This window comes from Acanthisitta chloris, unplaced genomic scaffold, assembly GCF_000695815.1.
Source record: "Acanthisitta chloris isolate BGI_N310 unplaced genomic scaffold, ASM69581v1 scaffold2571, whole genome shotgun sequence".
Taxonomy (NCBI): Eukaryota; Metazoa; Chordata; class Aves; order Passeriformes; family Acanthisittidae; genus Acanthisitta; species Acanthisitta chloris.
The window spans coordinates 10,541-26,137 of NW_008657568.1; the positions used below are offsets into that span (position 1 = coordinate 10,541).

Below are 15,597 nucleotides of genomic sequence, written 5' to 3' on the forward strand. Positions count from 1 at the left end.
GTTTCAATGTCCTTTACAAAAACTTAGAAAATAATTTCTTTATTGCATAAAGCGAATCACAGAGTTTTAGGGGTTGGAATGGACCTTAAAGATCATCTAGTCCCAACCCCCTGGTGTCGTGGGCAGGGATGCTCCACTAGACCATGTTGCTCAAGACTTCATCCAACTTGGTTTTGAAGATGAATGCACAACCCTAAAAAACTACTGAAAGATAAGTCCATTCATAGGACCAATTGTATGAAGTAACAAGGGCAAGAGTTGAATTCTGGGATAGGGCAACTCTGGCTGAACATACAGACTGGGGAATGAGAGAATGGAAAGTAGTGCCATGGAAAGGGACCTGGAGGTCCTTATCCATGGCAAGTTGAATATGAGGCAATGGTGAGCCCTGGCAGCCAGGAGGGACATCGTGTCTTGGGGGGCACCAGGCAAAGCATGGCCAGAGGGAGGGGATTGTTCTGCTCTGCTCTGTGCTGGGGCAGCCTCACCTGGAGTATTGTGTGCAGTTTTGGCCACCACAATGTAAGAAAGATATTAATTTAATAGAGAGGGTCCAAAGGAGGCAATGAAGATGGTGAAGGGCCTTGAGGGGAAGCCACATGAGGAGTGGCTGAGGTGACTTGCTCTGTTCAGCTGGAGAAGAGGAGACTGAGGACAGAGCTCATCACTAGATACAACTTCCTCAGGGAAGGAGGTGCAGGGACAGCTCTGACCTCTTCTCTCTGGGCCCAGGGACAGGACCCAGGGAATGGGCTGGAGTTGTGGCAGTGAGGGTTAGGCTGGAGATTAGCAACTGGTTCTTCTTCCCCCAGAGGTGTTTGGGCACTGAACAGCTCCCAGGGCAGTGTCACAGCCCCAAGGCTGACAGAGCTCCAGAGGTGTTTGGCCAATGCTCTCAGCACAGGGTGTGACTGTCAGGGATGTCTGTGCAGGAGTTGGGCTAGACCCTCAAGTGTCCTTTCCAACGCTGATTAGTCTGAGATTCTGTGACTAAGAAGTCCTGTGGGCTGCTCTGCACAGAGGATTTCTGTTCAAACACTACAGAGAGAGATCTGAGGCTCACAGCTGGGAACTGTTTAGTTCAGCAAATCCAATAAACAACTATTCTTAGCATACAACACACACAAACAAGGACACAATCTCTTAACTCACAAAGTCAACATATGGAATTTTCAATATATTAGTAGGGCTGATGCTTTTAATCACAGAGGGGAGGAACTCCACAGGGTGAGGATTTTATTGTGAAACACTGTACTAGTATCTCTACCTCTGACAGCTTATTTGTGACAGAATGGCAGAGAGGTAGTTTGTCATATAAATGAGTGTACACTTGATTTCAGAGGCAATTGTATGCATACCTATGTTAGGTACCTTTGAAAATCATGGCTGGCATTGGTTTAGATTTTGCACATCTAAGGTGTTTGTCCATATTACTGCTAATAAATGCAAATATTTTCCATGCCAACATATAAAAATCATTCATAGAACCATCAGGGCTGGAGGAGACCTCTAAGATCATCAAGTCCAACTATTAACCTGTCACTGCTGGAACCCCCAAACCCTAACCCAGATCCTCCAGTGCCACATCAGACACCTCTGAAACACCTCCAGGGATGGTGACTGCACCACCTCCCTGGGCAATATCCCAGTGCTGAACACCACAACAGGGAAAACATTTTTCCTGACATCTAATCTGAATCTCTCCTGTCTCAGCTTATGACCATTCCCTCTAGTGATCATTTCTTCTAGTCCCTCTATCTATCACCAGACAATTTGAAAGATCTTGTGATTTTATGTTTGCAGGTTTTAGAGTCAAAAGTATGACTGACATTATGTATCAAGTAAGAGTATAGTTGCTAAGGGACAATCAAGAGAGATGTGGGGGCATTTGTGTGTATGGATGTGTGTTACAAAATCTTTACTAGAATCTTTTAAATTAAATTGCAAAATATTAATTCTTGGAGGTCAGAATAAATATGTTAGTTTTTGCCCAATGAGCTCTAAGTGTTCTGTTTTGGCTGACAAAGAAATATTGCCTGGGTCTTGATGTATTTTCTAATGTGAAGATGGAATTTCAAACCTGTTTATACTGTATCTTTTGAAAATATTGAGCTTACTACTCCTGTTTCAAATGACATTGCCCAATTTGTCACACTGAATGCAGATAGTTTTAAAATATCATCTATCAGATGCTTTCTCAGATCTATTTCCCCCTTGTTTCTTGATTTCTTTTTAGTTTATTTATTTATTTCTTATTCATGTGTCTTAATTTCCATCTCTCAGGCTATTTTGATATAACCAGACATTTATCTTTCAAACTTAGATTTTCAGATTGATGAACTACTGCTTTCTTCTTTAATAGACACAGGATCAGCTAACCATCAGAAAGCAAATCACTTTGCTTTGAATGAGAGAGGGCACCTTTCTGAATGATAATTATTGATTTCTATGGAAAATACCTTCAGCAAAACATCTCTTCAAAGGTGATTTTACACATTTCAGATCCAATCCTTTTTAGGATGCTTCAAAGCTAAAGACAGCTAATTGATTGCAACTGTTTTTACTGATCTCCCAAAGCTGTGATCCTGCTCTTCCATCTTATCTTAACTGAAGCTTTAGGATGCAGCATGCTAAGCTACAAAAAAATAAAGCAACCAAAAATCCCCACAACCCAAACCCCAAATGCTAGATTGATCATGGAGCTAAATTGGTTTTATACTTTGATACAATCAAACAAAAAATATGGATACTAAACCATTCCAGTTATTTTGTGAGCCACTGATTTATACATCTGACCATAAAAAATTAGAAGCTTTAGGTCACCTGCCCAATGGATAGTGATGGATGTAGTTTTGCTGGATTTTACTATGTATTTTCATGCTGGTCTTTACATCATCTTTATTGACAAGGTGTCCAGCTGTGGGATGAGTGTTACTATGTTTTTTCATACTGGTCTTTACATCATCTTTATGGACAAGGTGTCCAGCTGTGGGATGAGTGGGTTCACAATGTGCTTGGTGAAGAACTGGCTGAAGGGCAGAGCTGAAAAGGTTTTGTAGTGAATGTGGCTACATCTGGCTGGCAACCAGTCAGGATCAGTGTTCCTCAGGGATCAGTTCTAGGGCCAGTTCTGTTCCATGTTTTTCATACTGGTCTTTACATCATCTTTATGGACAAGGTGTCCAGCTGTGGGATGAGTGGGTTCACAATGTGCTTGGTGAAGAACTGGCTGAAGGGCAGAGCTGAAAAGGTTTTGTAGTGAATGTGGCTACATCTGGCTGGCAACCAGTCAGGATCAGTGTTCCTCAGGGATCAGTTCTAGGGCCAGTTCTGTTCCATGTACCTGTCAAGAATCTTGATGCAGGAGCTCAATGCACCATTAGTGAGTTTGCTGATGATACAAAACTGGGAGGTGCAGTCAACTCCCTTGAGGGACAAGAGGCCTTTCAGAGGAATCTAGACAGAATGGAGCACTGGGATATGATTAATGGGTTGAAATACAAGTGGAGATATTGGATCCTGTACTCATGATACTAAACACAAATATAAAGAGGGAGAGGAGTGGCTGCAGGTCAGTCCTGCAGAGAGGGATCTGAGGGTTCTGGGCAGAAGAATGTCAATGTGAGTCAGCAGTGTGCCCAGGCAGCCAAAGAAGCAAATCCCATCCTGGGTGGCATCAATCACAGCATCACCTGCCAGTCAAAAGAGGTGACTGACTATCCTGCTGTGTTCAGCATTGGTGCAGCCTCACCTTGAGTAGTGCATACAGTCCTGGGCCTCACAATTTGAGAAGGATGTTTAAATCTTTGAATGTATCCAAAAGAAGGCAACAAAGCTGGTGAAAGGACTGGAAGGAATGTCCTGTGAGGAGTATCTGAGGGGTTTGGGTTTGTCAAGTTTGGAGCAGAGGCTGAGAGGACACCTCATTGCTCTCTACAGTTTCCTGAGAAGGGAAATGGAGAAGGAATTGCTGAGGTCTTCTCCCCAGTATCCAGTGATAGGACTTATGGGAATAGTCCAAAGCTGTACCAGAAGAAGTCTAGACTAAGAAGGTGGTCAAAGATTGGAACAGTCTTCTTTGAGAGGTGGCCAATGTCCCAAGCTTGCCAGTGTTTAAGAGGCATTTGGATGATGCCCTTAACGACTTGTATTCCACCCTGAATTGGTCAGGCAGCTGGACTAGAAGATTGTTCTAAGTCCCTTCTAACTGAAATATTCTATTCCTATTCTATTCTACCCCATAAATTATATATGAGTAGTGACCAATCACTTGACACTAATAAACTCTGTCACTGGTGACCTGGCAAGCATCGCTGCAAAAGTGTGTTAAAAATTAACCACTCTCTCTTCCTTAATTCCACCATGAGGTACTTTCTGTCCTATTAGATTTAATTATTCTGAACTTGTATAGCTCAATGTGTCTCAGACCACTATGAAATCTTATCCCCTTTTATATTTCATTGTGTCACAGTAACGACACAGCAGAAAGACTATAATTTACTATGCTGGAATAGGCCAACCATAACATGAGCTCTGCAATTACAATTTGGTCTTTTTTTGTCCATTATGGAGATAATAAAGATCAGATTGTTGCCAGTCTGTTGCTGTTGTTCTGGTCAGGGGGAAGCTCATGAAATCTTACCATTTTTTTTACTACTTTGCTGAGCAGCTCCATTATAGCCATTAGATTCTAAACAGCCTAGATTTCCTGGAACTATTTCAGCAGCTAAGCAATAATTAGACTTGTCTTTCCAAACAAGAGCCAATAATCCCTTATATAATTTAAAGGTTGAAGAAAAAAATAGCAGTGGGAAACTGAGCAACTCAAGGCCCAGAAGGCTTTTGGTGGTGTAGGTGGTCACACAAAAGAGAAAATTAATTTACCAGATATGTTTTCTCTTCCAAAAGTAAATAGAATTCCAGCTCCAAACACGGGGACTGATTTTGTCTAATTATTGTATAGGTTCCATGCACTAGCAATGACTTCCAACACATGCAAGAGAATGTTGGTACATGACCCAGAAGCTCTGTGCAGACATTGTTCGTGTGCTAACTCAAGCAAATATTTCCTCTGGGCTAATTTTTCAAAGTATTAAACCATTTGTCTGTCTAATTAGATGAGCAAGGAAACTAAAGAAACAATTAGAATGTACAACAGATTTTTCAGTAATCACACATGAGTTTGTGTGAATTGGCATAGGAAACTGTAAGTCTGAGTGTCAGCAGCAATCTGAGTTTTGTCACAGTTAGAAATAGAGCTATATGAATTTTTAATAGACTTTGAAGTGATTGAAAATTTAAGAAAGATATTAAAAAATAGTCCTGATTTAGATTTCTAAGAGCCTAAATTTTCCCCCTCAAGATGCTAGCTGAAACTCACTATTTATGTAAACCCATGGTCATTTTACTACCTCTGGATCTTGTGTGCTTTGAAGTTGAAACTACACAGAAGAAAAATGAAGATATATTTAAACCTCAAAATAAAGAATAAGGGTTGTATTTCAGATTCAGAAGCCAATGCACAGACTTCAAAATAAAGAATAGGGGTTGTGTTTCAGATTCAGAAGCCAATGCACAGACATGCCACTTAGAGAGGAAAGAAACACAAGTCTAAACATGGTTTTCATCACTTTCTGAAAATATATAAAAACCCCAACAAAATTCAAATCCAGAATCACAGAATCATAGAATTTAAGGGTTGGAATGGACCTTACAGATCATCTAGTCCCAACCCCTGCCCTGGGCAGGGACACCTACTCACTAGATCAGTTTCATCCAGCCTGGCCTTGAACACCACCAGGGTTGGAGCAGCCACCACATCCCTGGGCAACCTGTGCCAGTGTCTCACCACCCTTAGAGCAAAAACCTTCTTTCTCACATCCAACCTAGACTTTCCCTCCTTCAGTTTGAACCCATTACCCCTTGTCCTGTCCCTGCAGTTCCTAACACAGAGTCCCTCTTCCAGCTCCTTGTAGCCCCTTCAGATATTGAAAGGTCATAGCAAGGAAGCACAAGGGTGACCTTTTTTTGAGCAAGGTCTAATGGTATCAGTGAGAAAAATGCATGAGGATAAAGAATGAAAACGAGACATTAGACATGAAAGATTTTGCAGTGTGCCAACATACTATGCTATAGCAATAAGAGCAGATCAATCAAATCAAACAATTTGAAGTCTTCCAACACTATTTGGCTCTGAACAGAGACAGAACATACCTTCCTCCTGTGTTCATTTACTAGACATTATCTCCCCATTCCTCCGTCAGCCTTATCTAGACTAGACATATGCTAGAGTGCCAGTAGGCTCTTATCTGCCAGAACAATTTTACACTGAGTTCCATTGTCTGTATGGAACAGGCACAGAAAAAAACAATGATGACTTCTCTTGGCGAGTTCAAAGTACCATAAAGAAATGCAAGCTATTTATTGAGATATCATAGCTGTGATAAAACAATCTCTAAATTGTGGAGAACAGATGGAAAGGAAATATGACAAAGCAAACAAAACCAAGCTAGCTCAGGCACTTGGGAAGTAGGAGGAAAAGTAATGTGTATAATAAAATCCAGGAAAAAAAAATTGATTTGTATTATTATTCCTATGCAATTCTCTGGAATACATAAAAAGATGATCCATATCAGAGCTTAGTTGTCTAGATAGGTACAACATTTTCAAGACTGTGCTCAGGAGATTTGTCTTGGTCCTTCTAACAAAATTAGCTTAATTGAAGTTGTTTCCTAGAAACACGATTAAGCCTACTCAGCTATTGCATCTCTTGGCCATTGGCAATTAAGGCACAAAATAGACATGAAGTCAAATCGTGAGCTGATGAAATTCAGATAGATTCCAGTTGGTTTAATAGCAGAGTGTTGATTTATATCAGCTGCAAATTTGCTTCATGCTGATTTGTACACTGGTTATCACCCTGAAGGATCATAAAGTGTTTTGGGAATTAGCATCTTGGAGCATTTATCATCTCTACTGGAAAACAAGATACAGGTCTCTTCTTCTAGATGATCTGTCACATCAGAATCTATGGTGTCCTCTATGGTAACTTTAGCTTTAAATCTGTAAAAGCTATAAATCTATAAATCTATAAAAGCCTCTGTAGGCTCTGAGTTTCATCTGTGTTTACTGATAGACACCAATGCTTCAATAGATGCCACTGACTGACAGATGAACATCATTGTTTGTACTCACCCACAAATATCAGCCTTGGTATTTAAGAAAGAGCAATATAATTAATATAACAGGATGTAATACTACATAATATTTAATATATATAGGTGTATGTGCCAGCTATAACAGAATTCATAAACAAAAGCCTTTAGGAAAAGTGTATTTCTGTATTCTATACACAAAAAAAGCAATCATTGCTTCACAAAGTGGCTGAATCACAGACTGCTGGAAGCTGCAAAAATATTGCAATGTGCTTACCCTGACCTTACATTCTTAAATACTTTCTGTCAGAGCTACAATGAAGGCTTAAACAAACCTTATGTCTGATCTAATAAGACTGTGCTTATGTTTAATAGACGTTGGAAAGTTTTGCTGTCTTCGATAAACAGTGATACACAATCAAACCTGCTAAATGCCTCATCCAGGGTGTTGCATAAAGTTGTCCAACACACAGTTATGCTAAGAAGAAAAGAAGAAACACATTCCTCTCCATTTTGCATTACTTCTCCAGTAATCATGGTGCTGATATTTGGGGAGCACAAAGGTTGTATCTATTATAAATTATTTTTATGAAGTTGGTAAACTGGAGGAAAGGGTTAAGAGCAAACAGAACCATCACTGTCCTAACACTTATTGGACAGTAGTTCATAGAATCCTAGAATCATAGAATTTTAGGGGTTGGAATGGACCTTACAGATGATCTAGTCCCAACCCCTGCCCTGGGCAGGGACATCTCCTCACTAGATCAAGTTGCTCAAGGCTCATCCAACCTGGCTGTGAACACTGCCAGGGTTGGGGCAGCAACAGCCTCCCTGGGCAACCTGGGACCAGCCTTGAAAAACATCCAACCTAAACTTTCCCTCCCCTTCAGTTTGAACCCATTACCCCTTGTCCTGTCTCTGCAGTTCCTAACACAGAGTCCCTCTCCAGCTCCTTGTAGCACCTTCAGATATTGAAAAGTTGCTCTGAGGTCTCCACACAACCTTCTCTTCTCCAGGCTCAACAGCCCCAACTCCCTCAGCCTGTCTTCATAGTTCATATTATCTATGTGGAATGCTGATGCTTTTTCATTAAATTTGGGGGTGTCTATCCTCAAAAAACTTTGGTTTCATCAGCCTTAAGTATCTAATATCAGCTTCACTCCCTTTCTTGATGAACAGATTTCTTCAGGAACAAGAACACTTTCTGGCAAACTTCAGATTATATAAAGAAAATCTTGCTGACAGCCTCCCTCCCCCAGCTTCTTTTTACTCAAGTCAGGCAGCAAACAAACATGAATATTTTTGCTGAGTGCATATTACCTGTAAACAATATTAAAGTCAAACAAAATCAAAAACATGGATAATGAAGAACAGAGGCTTCACTTGGCAAATGCTGCACCTCAGTTAGCTGGTGCAACGATGCCATGAGTGAATCAGAACCTCAGAGCACTCTACCAATCCACAAGGAACATTTTCTTTGCATCAGTGACCTGCAGAATCAGAATGCTTTAACCTTTATTGTCTTCCATCCAGATTGCCTGGAATGTACACCTAGTGCACTTCAAAAACCTTTACAAGTAGGTAAATAGTGAATGGAAGACAATAGTTGTCAAAATGTTCCAGTGTCCCTCTCTGGAAAGTGGATCTAACTGAAATAGGTGTTTGTATCATGGTGAGGAAAAGTGATAAGGTCCTTTAGACAACCAGTGCTCTACAAGTCCTTTGATTGTTCCATAAACTTTCTGTACATAAGCCATATCTGTTAATCTCATTACATGTAAGACCTTGACAAGACAAAAAATGTAGTCCACATTTAGTCCCTTCATCCTTCCTTTATAATCAATAGACCAAAAATAGCCATGCCCAAGAGGTGATTTATTAAAACTACTTCAACCTCCAATTGATTTGCCTTTGTTACTGCCTCATTCTAGTGCAATTACAAAGCCTATGCACATTTTTGATAGTCAGTATGCAGAGAAGGGAGCACAGGGTCTTCATATTCCTTGGAGAGTCATTAAGCTAATTTACACCTCACCTATAAAGTGAAACCTTGACCTGACATGTCTGTGCTTTTTCTAAAATCCTTGACAAGTTCTCTCACCAGGGATATGTGTCCCCAACTACTTCATCTTCTAGTTCCTCATGAGAAAATGCTGACCTGCTCTACTTATCTCCAAAACAGGGAGATTCCTGGTTTGGCTTCTGGGAATCTCATTCTTAGGTGCCAACTTTTCTCTTGGTTCTCCATGGGAACCTGAGGCCCTGACTGAAATACAACATTCAGTGTTGCACTGATCTGTTTCTGCATGAGAGCTCTGAAAGCAAATTGGACCTTTATAACCAGTAGTCACATTGCCCTCTCAATTACCTCCACTCAAGATCTGTGAGACATCCCACAACAAATGTTCATACACTGAAAAATGCATAAACAACTGAGCTGCCAAAAAAGTTTCAGGGAAAGTATTTTAAATACACAAACATTGGTGTTTTTTAAACTAAAATCATGCAGAGGGAAGTTACATAAACATGGACTATATGGTCTGTATCTCTACAATTTGTTTCTAACAAATACAAATATTTATTTGGGTTTTTTTTTTTTTGTTTGGTTGTTTCTTGCTTTTTTTTAATTTAGAAAAGTTTAATGATACAGAGTTCTTTCTAAAATTTCTATTTAGACACCAACAGGCATCCCTCCTTCCTTTTATTTCCATTCTTGTCCTTATTTACTACAATATGACTTCCCATTGAAATATCTGATGTTTCCTGGCTGGAACAGCTCAGTCTCTTTCTGTTTATGGGTTACATTTTTGTGCCATTTCTCTGATAAGGAGCAAGTGCTTGAGAGAATGATGGCCATTAATTAGGGATTAAATCCTTCCCCAGTGACAAGGGAATGTTAGGGGAAGGTATTGCTTTATTTTTGTGCAAAGTATTATCTCAGTTCTTCACAACACTGAGTGAAAGAAATAGGGTAAGTAATCCTGGAAGAGTATGAGGGCAAGAGATGAGTTTCAGTTCTCACTCTCTGAATACTACATCACATTCAACACAGACTGGGACTACACTTAACATGCTTTTAATTGATTTGTAATCACATATTCATTGCACTTCAGTATTTTTGCTGCAAGAAATGATTTTTGCTGAACTTGGAGGTGAAAGAACCCTAAATATATATCTACTCCCTACAGCAGTGAGATCTTGATACAGAAAAACTCCAAATTCTCTTCCTCTCTCTCAGGGTAGGTACCCCATGAGCTGGTATGCTAGAGATGTGTAGTGTTGTTTGCAGGAATTAGTAATCCTTATGGAGAGTATGAGACATATCTGATGTGTGTACAGAGTTACAGCTACCTGCTCATCCTCTTAGCAGTTTCACTGACATCACTGCTCAAGTGGAGATTAGGGATGCAGACTTCTGCCCACAGCCTAATTCTCTTCTTTACTCCACTAAAAATTTCACAGCTTCTTCTGAATTGCTTCTCTGCCTATTGTTTTTTTCATCAGAATTGAAGAGGATGTTCCACAACACAGACAGTCTGGCTGCTTCAAGGGAGATTTTGCTCCCTGGAAATAAAGAGCATCCCTCTTTTAAAAAACAAAAGCAAGAATTACTTGTGACTCAGCCTAAGTGAGGTAAAGCAGCAAAAACTACCTTTGACAGAGTGCACTCCTTGTACTTATAGATGTACAGGGATGTGTCTGTCTTGTTGGATTTTCACCCAGGCTGTGCTTCAACAGCTTTCTGATCAGGAAGAACACAATATAAGTTAGCTCTGCAATATTCCCAAAGGCATTGCCAGTGCTTTTACTACCTTCAGTAGCCATGTCCTTAATTCACTTTTTCAAATATAATGATGGCTCACTAAAAAACCAGAAGAGAAAATTCTGGCAGTACCAAACACTGCTTTGCTAAAGGATCCCAAGGGAACAAGGGACTCTCAGTGAAAACAAACAATGAGTTTCTGGAGTGTTAAACACTGTTATATTGTCATTCACTGATCACTGATGTCATAATTTTGGCACCTCAGCATAATCCTAATGCCAGTGCTTCTTTTTTTATTGCAAACTATTAGTCAGTCTTGCCAGAGAAAATAGCTGGCAATTCCTTCACACCTATCAGCATTGCCTGAGGAGGGGACACTGCATACCTTGAAAAGAAGAGCTGTTTGTTCTAGATGATGGCATATGATAAAGAAACAAGAACCTTCAAGGCAGAGGCCAGCGAGTAAGTAGACATTTATTTTTCATTCAGCCCTACCATTCTTTTAGCCATCACAATTTTGGCTCAGTTTCTCCCTCCTTAAACACCTCATTCACATGCCAAAATTTGCAGAGGATGCTTTTGTGTGCAAAATTATGCCAGATTATGTAAGAGGCATCAAAGCCATCTGTACCTCAGGGACAGTTTTCAATTAACCAAGGAAGCAAATAAACAGAACACATGTGCATATAATATGTAGTGATAAAGCCTGAATTTTAAAATATTTGGGTCTACTGTTATTATTGATATTCCTAATGTGAATATTTCTGGATTTGTAATCAGACAGTAACTTCTATTATGGTAAGATTGTGATGAGACCTAAGGAATTCAAATTATAATGGTGATATTAGGATGAAATTCAAGCCTGTCCTACAGTTACAGCTGTCATAGAGCTGGTTACCAGGGCTGACCCAGCACACTGAATCATTAATGCCCAGGCTGGCCCAGGAGCTCTAGAGAGATGAGATGATGGGCTAAAGCACTGGCCTGGTTCCCAGCAAAGCAGCTGGTCAACACTTACAGGAGTTCTCCAAGTGGGAATTGTGGACAGTTTGGGACATTTCCCTATGTAGCTCTTGCTGTGCACACTCCAGTTAAGATAAAAAAATTACTTACTGAAGATGTGTTCATTAATTCCCCAAGAGGAGAACCTGGCAGTCTCAGGCATCTCCTGCTGCTGAGCCAACCAAACTGCACACAGGTCATTTAAAACATCAGTACAAACAGTTCTGGCATGTGCAGAAACGACCACACATGACAGAGTGTTGTGCATAGCTAAGCCAGAGGATGGTTTGTACATCCTCTGAGATAACCAGAGACAGTGGATGATGCATATGCTGTTGTGGTCACTCAGGACCACAGGCCAGGTGGTCTGTAAGGATCCAGCAACACAACAGTTCAGCTGAAGATGCTACTTAAAGGATGATCCCAACAGAGATTCCCATTGCCATGTGACTGGCTGCTCTCTTGGTCTCCATGTGAGCTTTACTGAGGCTTGTTAGTTTTTTTTACATACACTCTTGTGTGTTTTATGCAATTAGTATAAGGCAAACAAAATTACTCAACACCTCATTTTGGTAGTTTGGATAAAGAAAGAGAAGGGGAGGGAGAAAGGGAGGGAGAAAGGGAGAGCAGAAAGAGATGAAGAGAAAAAATAAAAAGAAATAAAGAAATAAAAAGAAACCAGCCAGTGAAGCAGCCAAACATGGCATCTAGGTGAATATCACATACTCTTGCAGTGAGGTAACTGTGGTGGTATAAAAGTATATATTGATCAATTTACCAATATTTTAAGCAACTTCTGTTGCATAAAACATTTCTAGGTCTTCCTCTGGTTAATAGTCATTGTCTGCTTAATAAATAAAAATACTTACTGTTAGTTTGGAGATAATGTTTAATCAAAACTAAATTCTTTCAAAACCATCTGTATAGCACTAGGACAGGTCATTTGCAAAGCTGAAGGCTAAGCATAAAGCACTGCACATTTGGAGAGAGTTTCCCTGTATTTTAATTTTGAGGTATATACTCAAGGAGTTATGGTATTTCCAAGATGTACAAGGAGTGAAAAATACAACTAATTAACAGCAGCAAAGCAATCCTAGTGTGGGCTATGTAACCTTAGCAGGATCCTGAGTAAATATTTGATCCTGTGTCACCTCATGGTGGGCAGGGCATTAGTAAATGGGAAGTCAATACCTACCCCTTGGTTTTGCCCATTATTGCTCACAAGGCATCGATGTTGATGCATGGGATGTTGCTGTGGTTGCCAGCACGAGAGCTGGTGGAGAATTTGGACTAGGAATTTCACACTGCACGAGGGGAAGTGACTTTACATAGGAGAACAGGCTCCAGCAACACTAAGTCATGAGCTTTACAGTTGCGTGGTTGTAATTCCACTTGTTTTTGAGTAAGAGAGCAGCTTGGATCACAGCATTACTCATCCCCCTGCAGGGCAAAGATCCCCACGAGGATGCCAAGCAGGTCCTGAGGACTGCAAGGACCTGGAGCAGAGCAGGCTGACACACAGCAGAGCCTTCAGACTGTGCTGTGTGGGTGGAGGGTCTTTCTGTAGCCTGAAATCATCCGTGGGTGTTACGCTGACTAACAAGAAAATACCTCATAATAAATACAGAACATTCATTTAACACCCTAAATATGAGGTGGGTACCGAGGATGGAAATTATCAAGATTTTACTGCCAGAAACCCTGTGAAAACAATATTTAGCAATTCAAGTAAGTTCATGCCACTTTCTGCTTAATGCTTGAGGGAACACCAGAGCTGGCAGTGGGTAATTACTTCTGTGCAGAAACAGAGTTTGACACACACTATTAGGATTTTTTAAGCAAGTTAAAAGAACGTCAGAGGGTTTCACGACAAAACTGCTTAAAGCATCTCTCACCCAAAGAAAACAAACAGCACATTAGAACAACTTTGAGTTCCTTATCAGTATTAGATGTGAGGAAGAGTGAAATTTCAAAAGCTCAGACACACAGACCTAAGAATCATAGACTTTTAGGGGTTGGAATGGACCTTAGAGATGATCCAGCCCCAAGCCCTGCCCTGGGCAGGGACACCTCCCACCAGAGCAGGTTGCTCAAGGATTTATCCAACCTGGATTTGAACACTGCCAGTCTTGGAACATCCACTACCTCCACGGGAACCCTGTGCAAGTGTCTCATCACCCTCACAGGAAAAAACTTTTACCTGTGTTAGGTCTTGCAACCAGAAGCCTTTCAGAGTTTGGTACCTGAAAACATCACATTGCATCTCTGCTCTCAGCCTGGGAGGTGAATGAACATCACCTTTGCCACTCATGCCCTTTGCTAGCAGACTCTGACTTACAAGAACATTTGTGTCAGTGTTAGGAAAAAGAGAATAATTCTGAAGTCCTATGATAAATGTCTCCATGTGAAAACAGCAGAGAAATATGGGATGATTGTTCTGCTAACCCTCTCTGTAAGGGAGGATAGTTCCAGAAGAGAAAGAAGAAAATGCTCAGTTCTGTACATGCTGAACACCTACACAAGCCTATTTTATGAAAGCTTCTCATGCAGAGAATATAGAGTTACATAAAATGCAACAGCAAAACAGGCTGCTCATATGGATAACACAACAGATTTCCCCTCTGTTTTTAACGTCTGTATAGCTTATATATCTTGAACAGATGTTGTGACCCTTTTTCTGCACTGCTGCTTTCTGTTATAACCAGCAAGCAAGATTTAAAATGACCACTGCATTTCCTGCTGCATAGACAGAGAAATATTTTTAGTGCTGCAAGTCTTTTGTATAATTCATGCTAATCAAATTAATTATCATGTCTGGTAGAGGATTGTTTTTTTTACCTGAAACTGTGTGATCCTTTGGGTCTCTCAGTAGTTTGAGCCTTGCATGAGGGAAAATGTACTGCAGGGGCTTCCCATTTATCTGAGGAACACAAATATGCATGTCATGAAAAGATAAATCAACAACAATCATATCAATCAGTTCAGGCAGTAGAAACAGAAATAAGCAAACAAACTCATTTCATCCAGGGAAATATCACAACTTCACGACTCAACAACTCCCCCAAATTTCAAGACATTTGTCAGACTGCAAAATCCCTCTGCAGGGGAATGAATATTTCCATCCATAACTCCAGGTTAACTTTGGCTATGGCTTCAGCTCTGATTTTTATTTCCTAATGACTAGAAGGTGGTCACCATCTTCTGTAGCTTCTCTTAACATTAATCCTTTATCTAAGCTGTATTTATGAAAAGAATGAATTTAAATATAATTCCTGTAATTTTTATAAGATTCTGTTCTTAGAGACCTAAACCAAATGGTAGTTGAATGTGTAACCAGGCACAAGTCACTGCTTTAGTTTCAGCAAAACCACAATGTACCTCTTGCCTTCAAATTCCAAATGCTTTTTGAAAGACCCAATCTGAAACTTGTAGGACTACATTCTGCATGAAAATGTGCAGCATTTACCTGGACTGATCCTGGAGACTGCCAAAGCTGAAAGCAACTCCCCTCCACAACAAGATTTAAAGAGCCAGGTTTCCAGTTGGGCTGATCCCAGCTGCCCTATGGTTTGGCCACAGGTGGGACTATCTGCAGGGAGTGACCTGCCAAGGATGATCACCTGGATCCCACACAAAAATGCCTCTGCAGAGAGTGTTGCAACACTCACAGCTATCACA

General features: G+C 40.4%; 1 protein-coding gene across 1 annotated transcript in view; it reads right to left on the reverse strand.

Annotated features, from left to right (window-relative positions):
* PCLO (piccolo presynaptic cytomatrix protein) overlaps positions 1–15,597 on the reverse strand; it is a gene marked incomplete at its 5' end in the record, with an annotated part of 72,116 nt that overhangs the window by 3,044 nt on the left and 53,475 nt on the right. Inside the window, one exon of the mRNA XM_009084763.1 lies at positions 14,758–14,839. Coding sequence (XP_009083011.1) covers positions 14,758–14,839 — 82 coding nt within the window. The remainder of the gene's footprint in view (positions 1–14,757; positions 14,840–15,597) is intronic.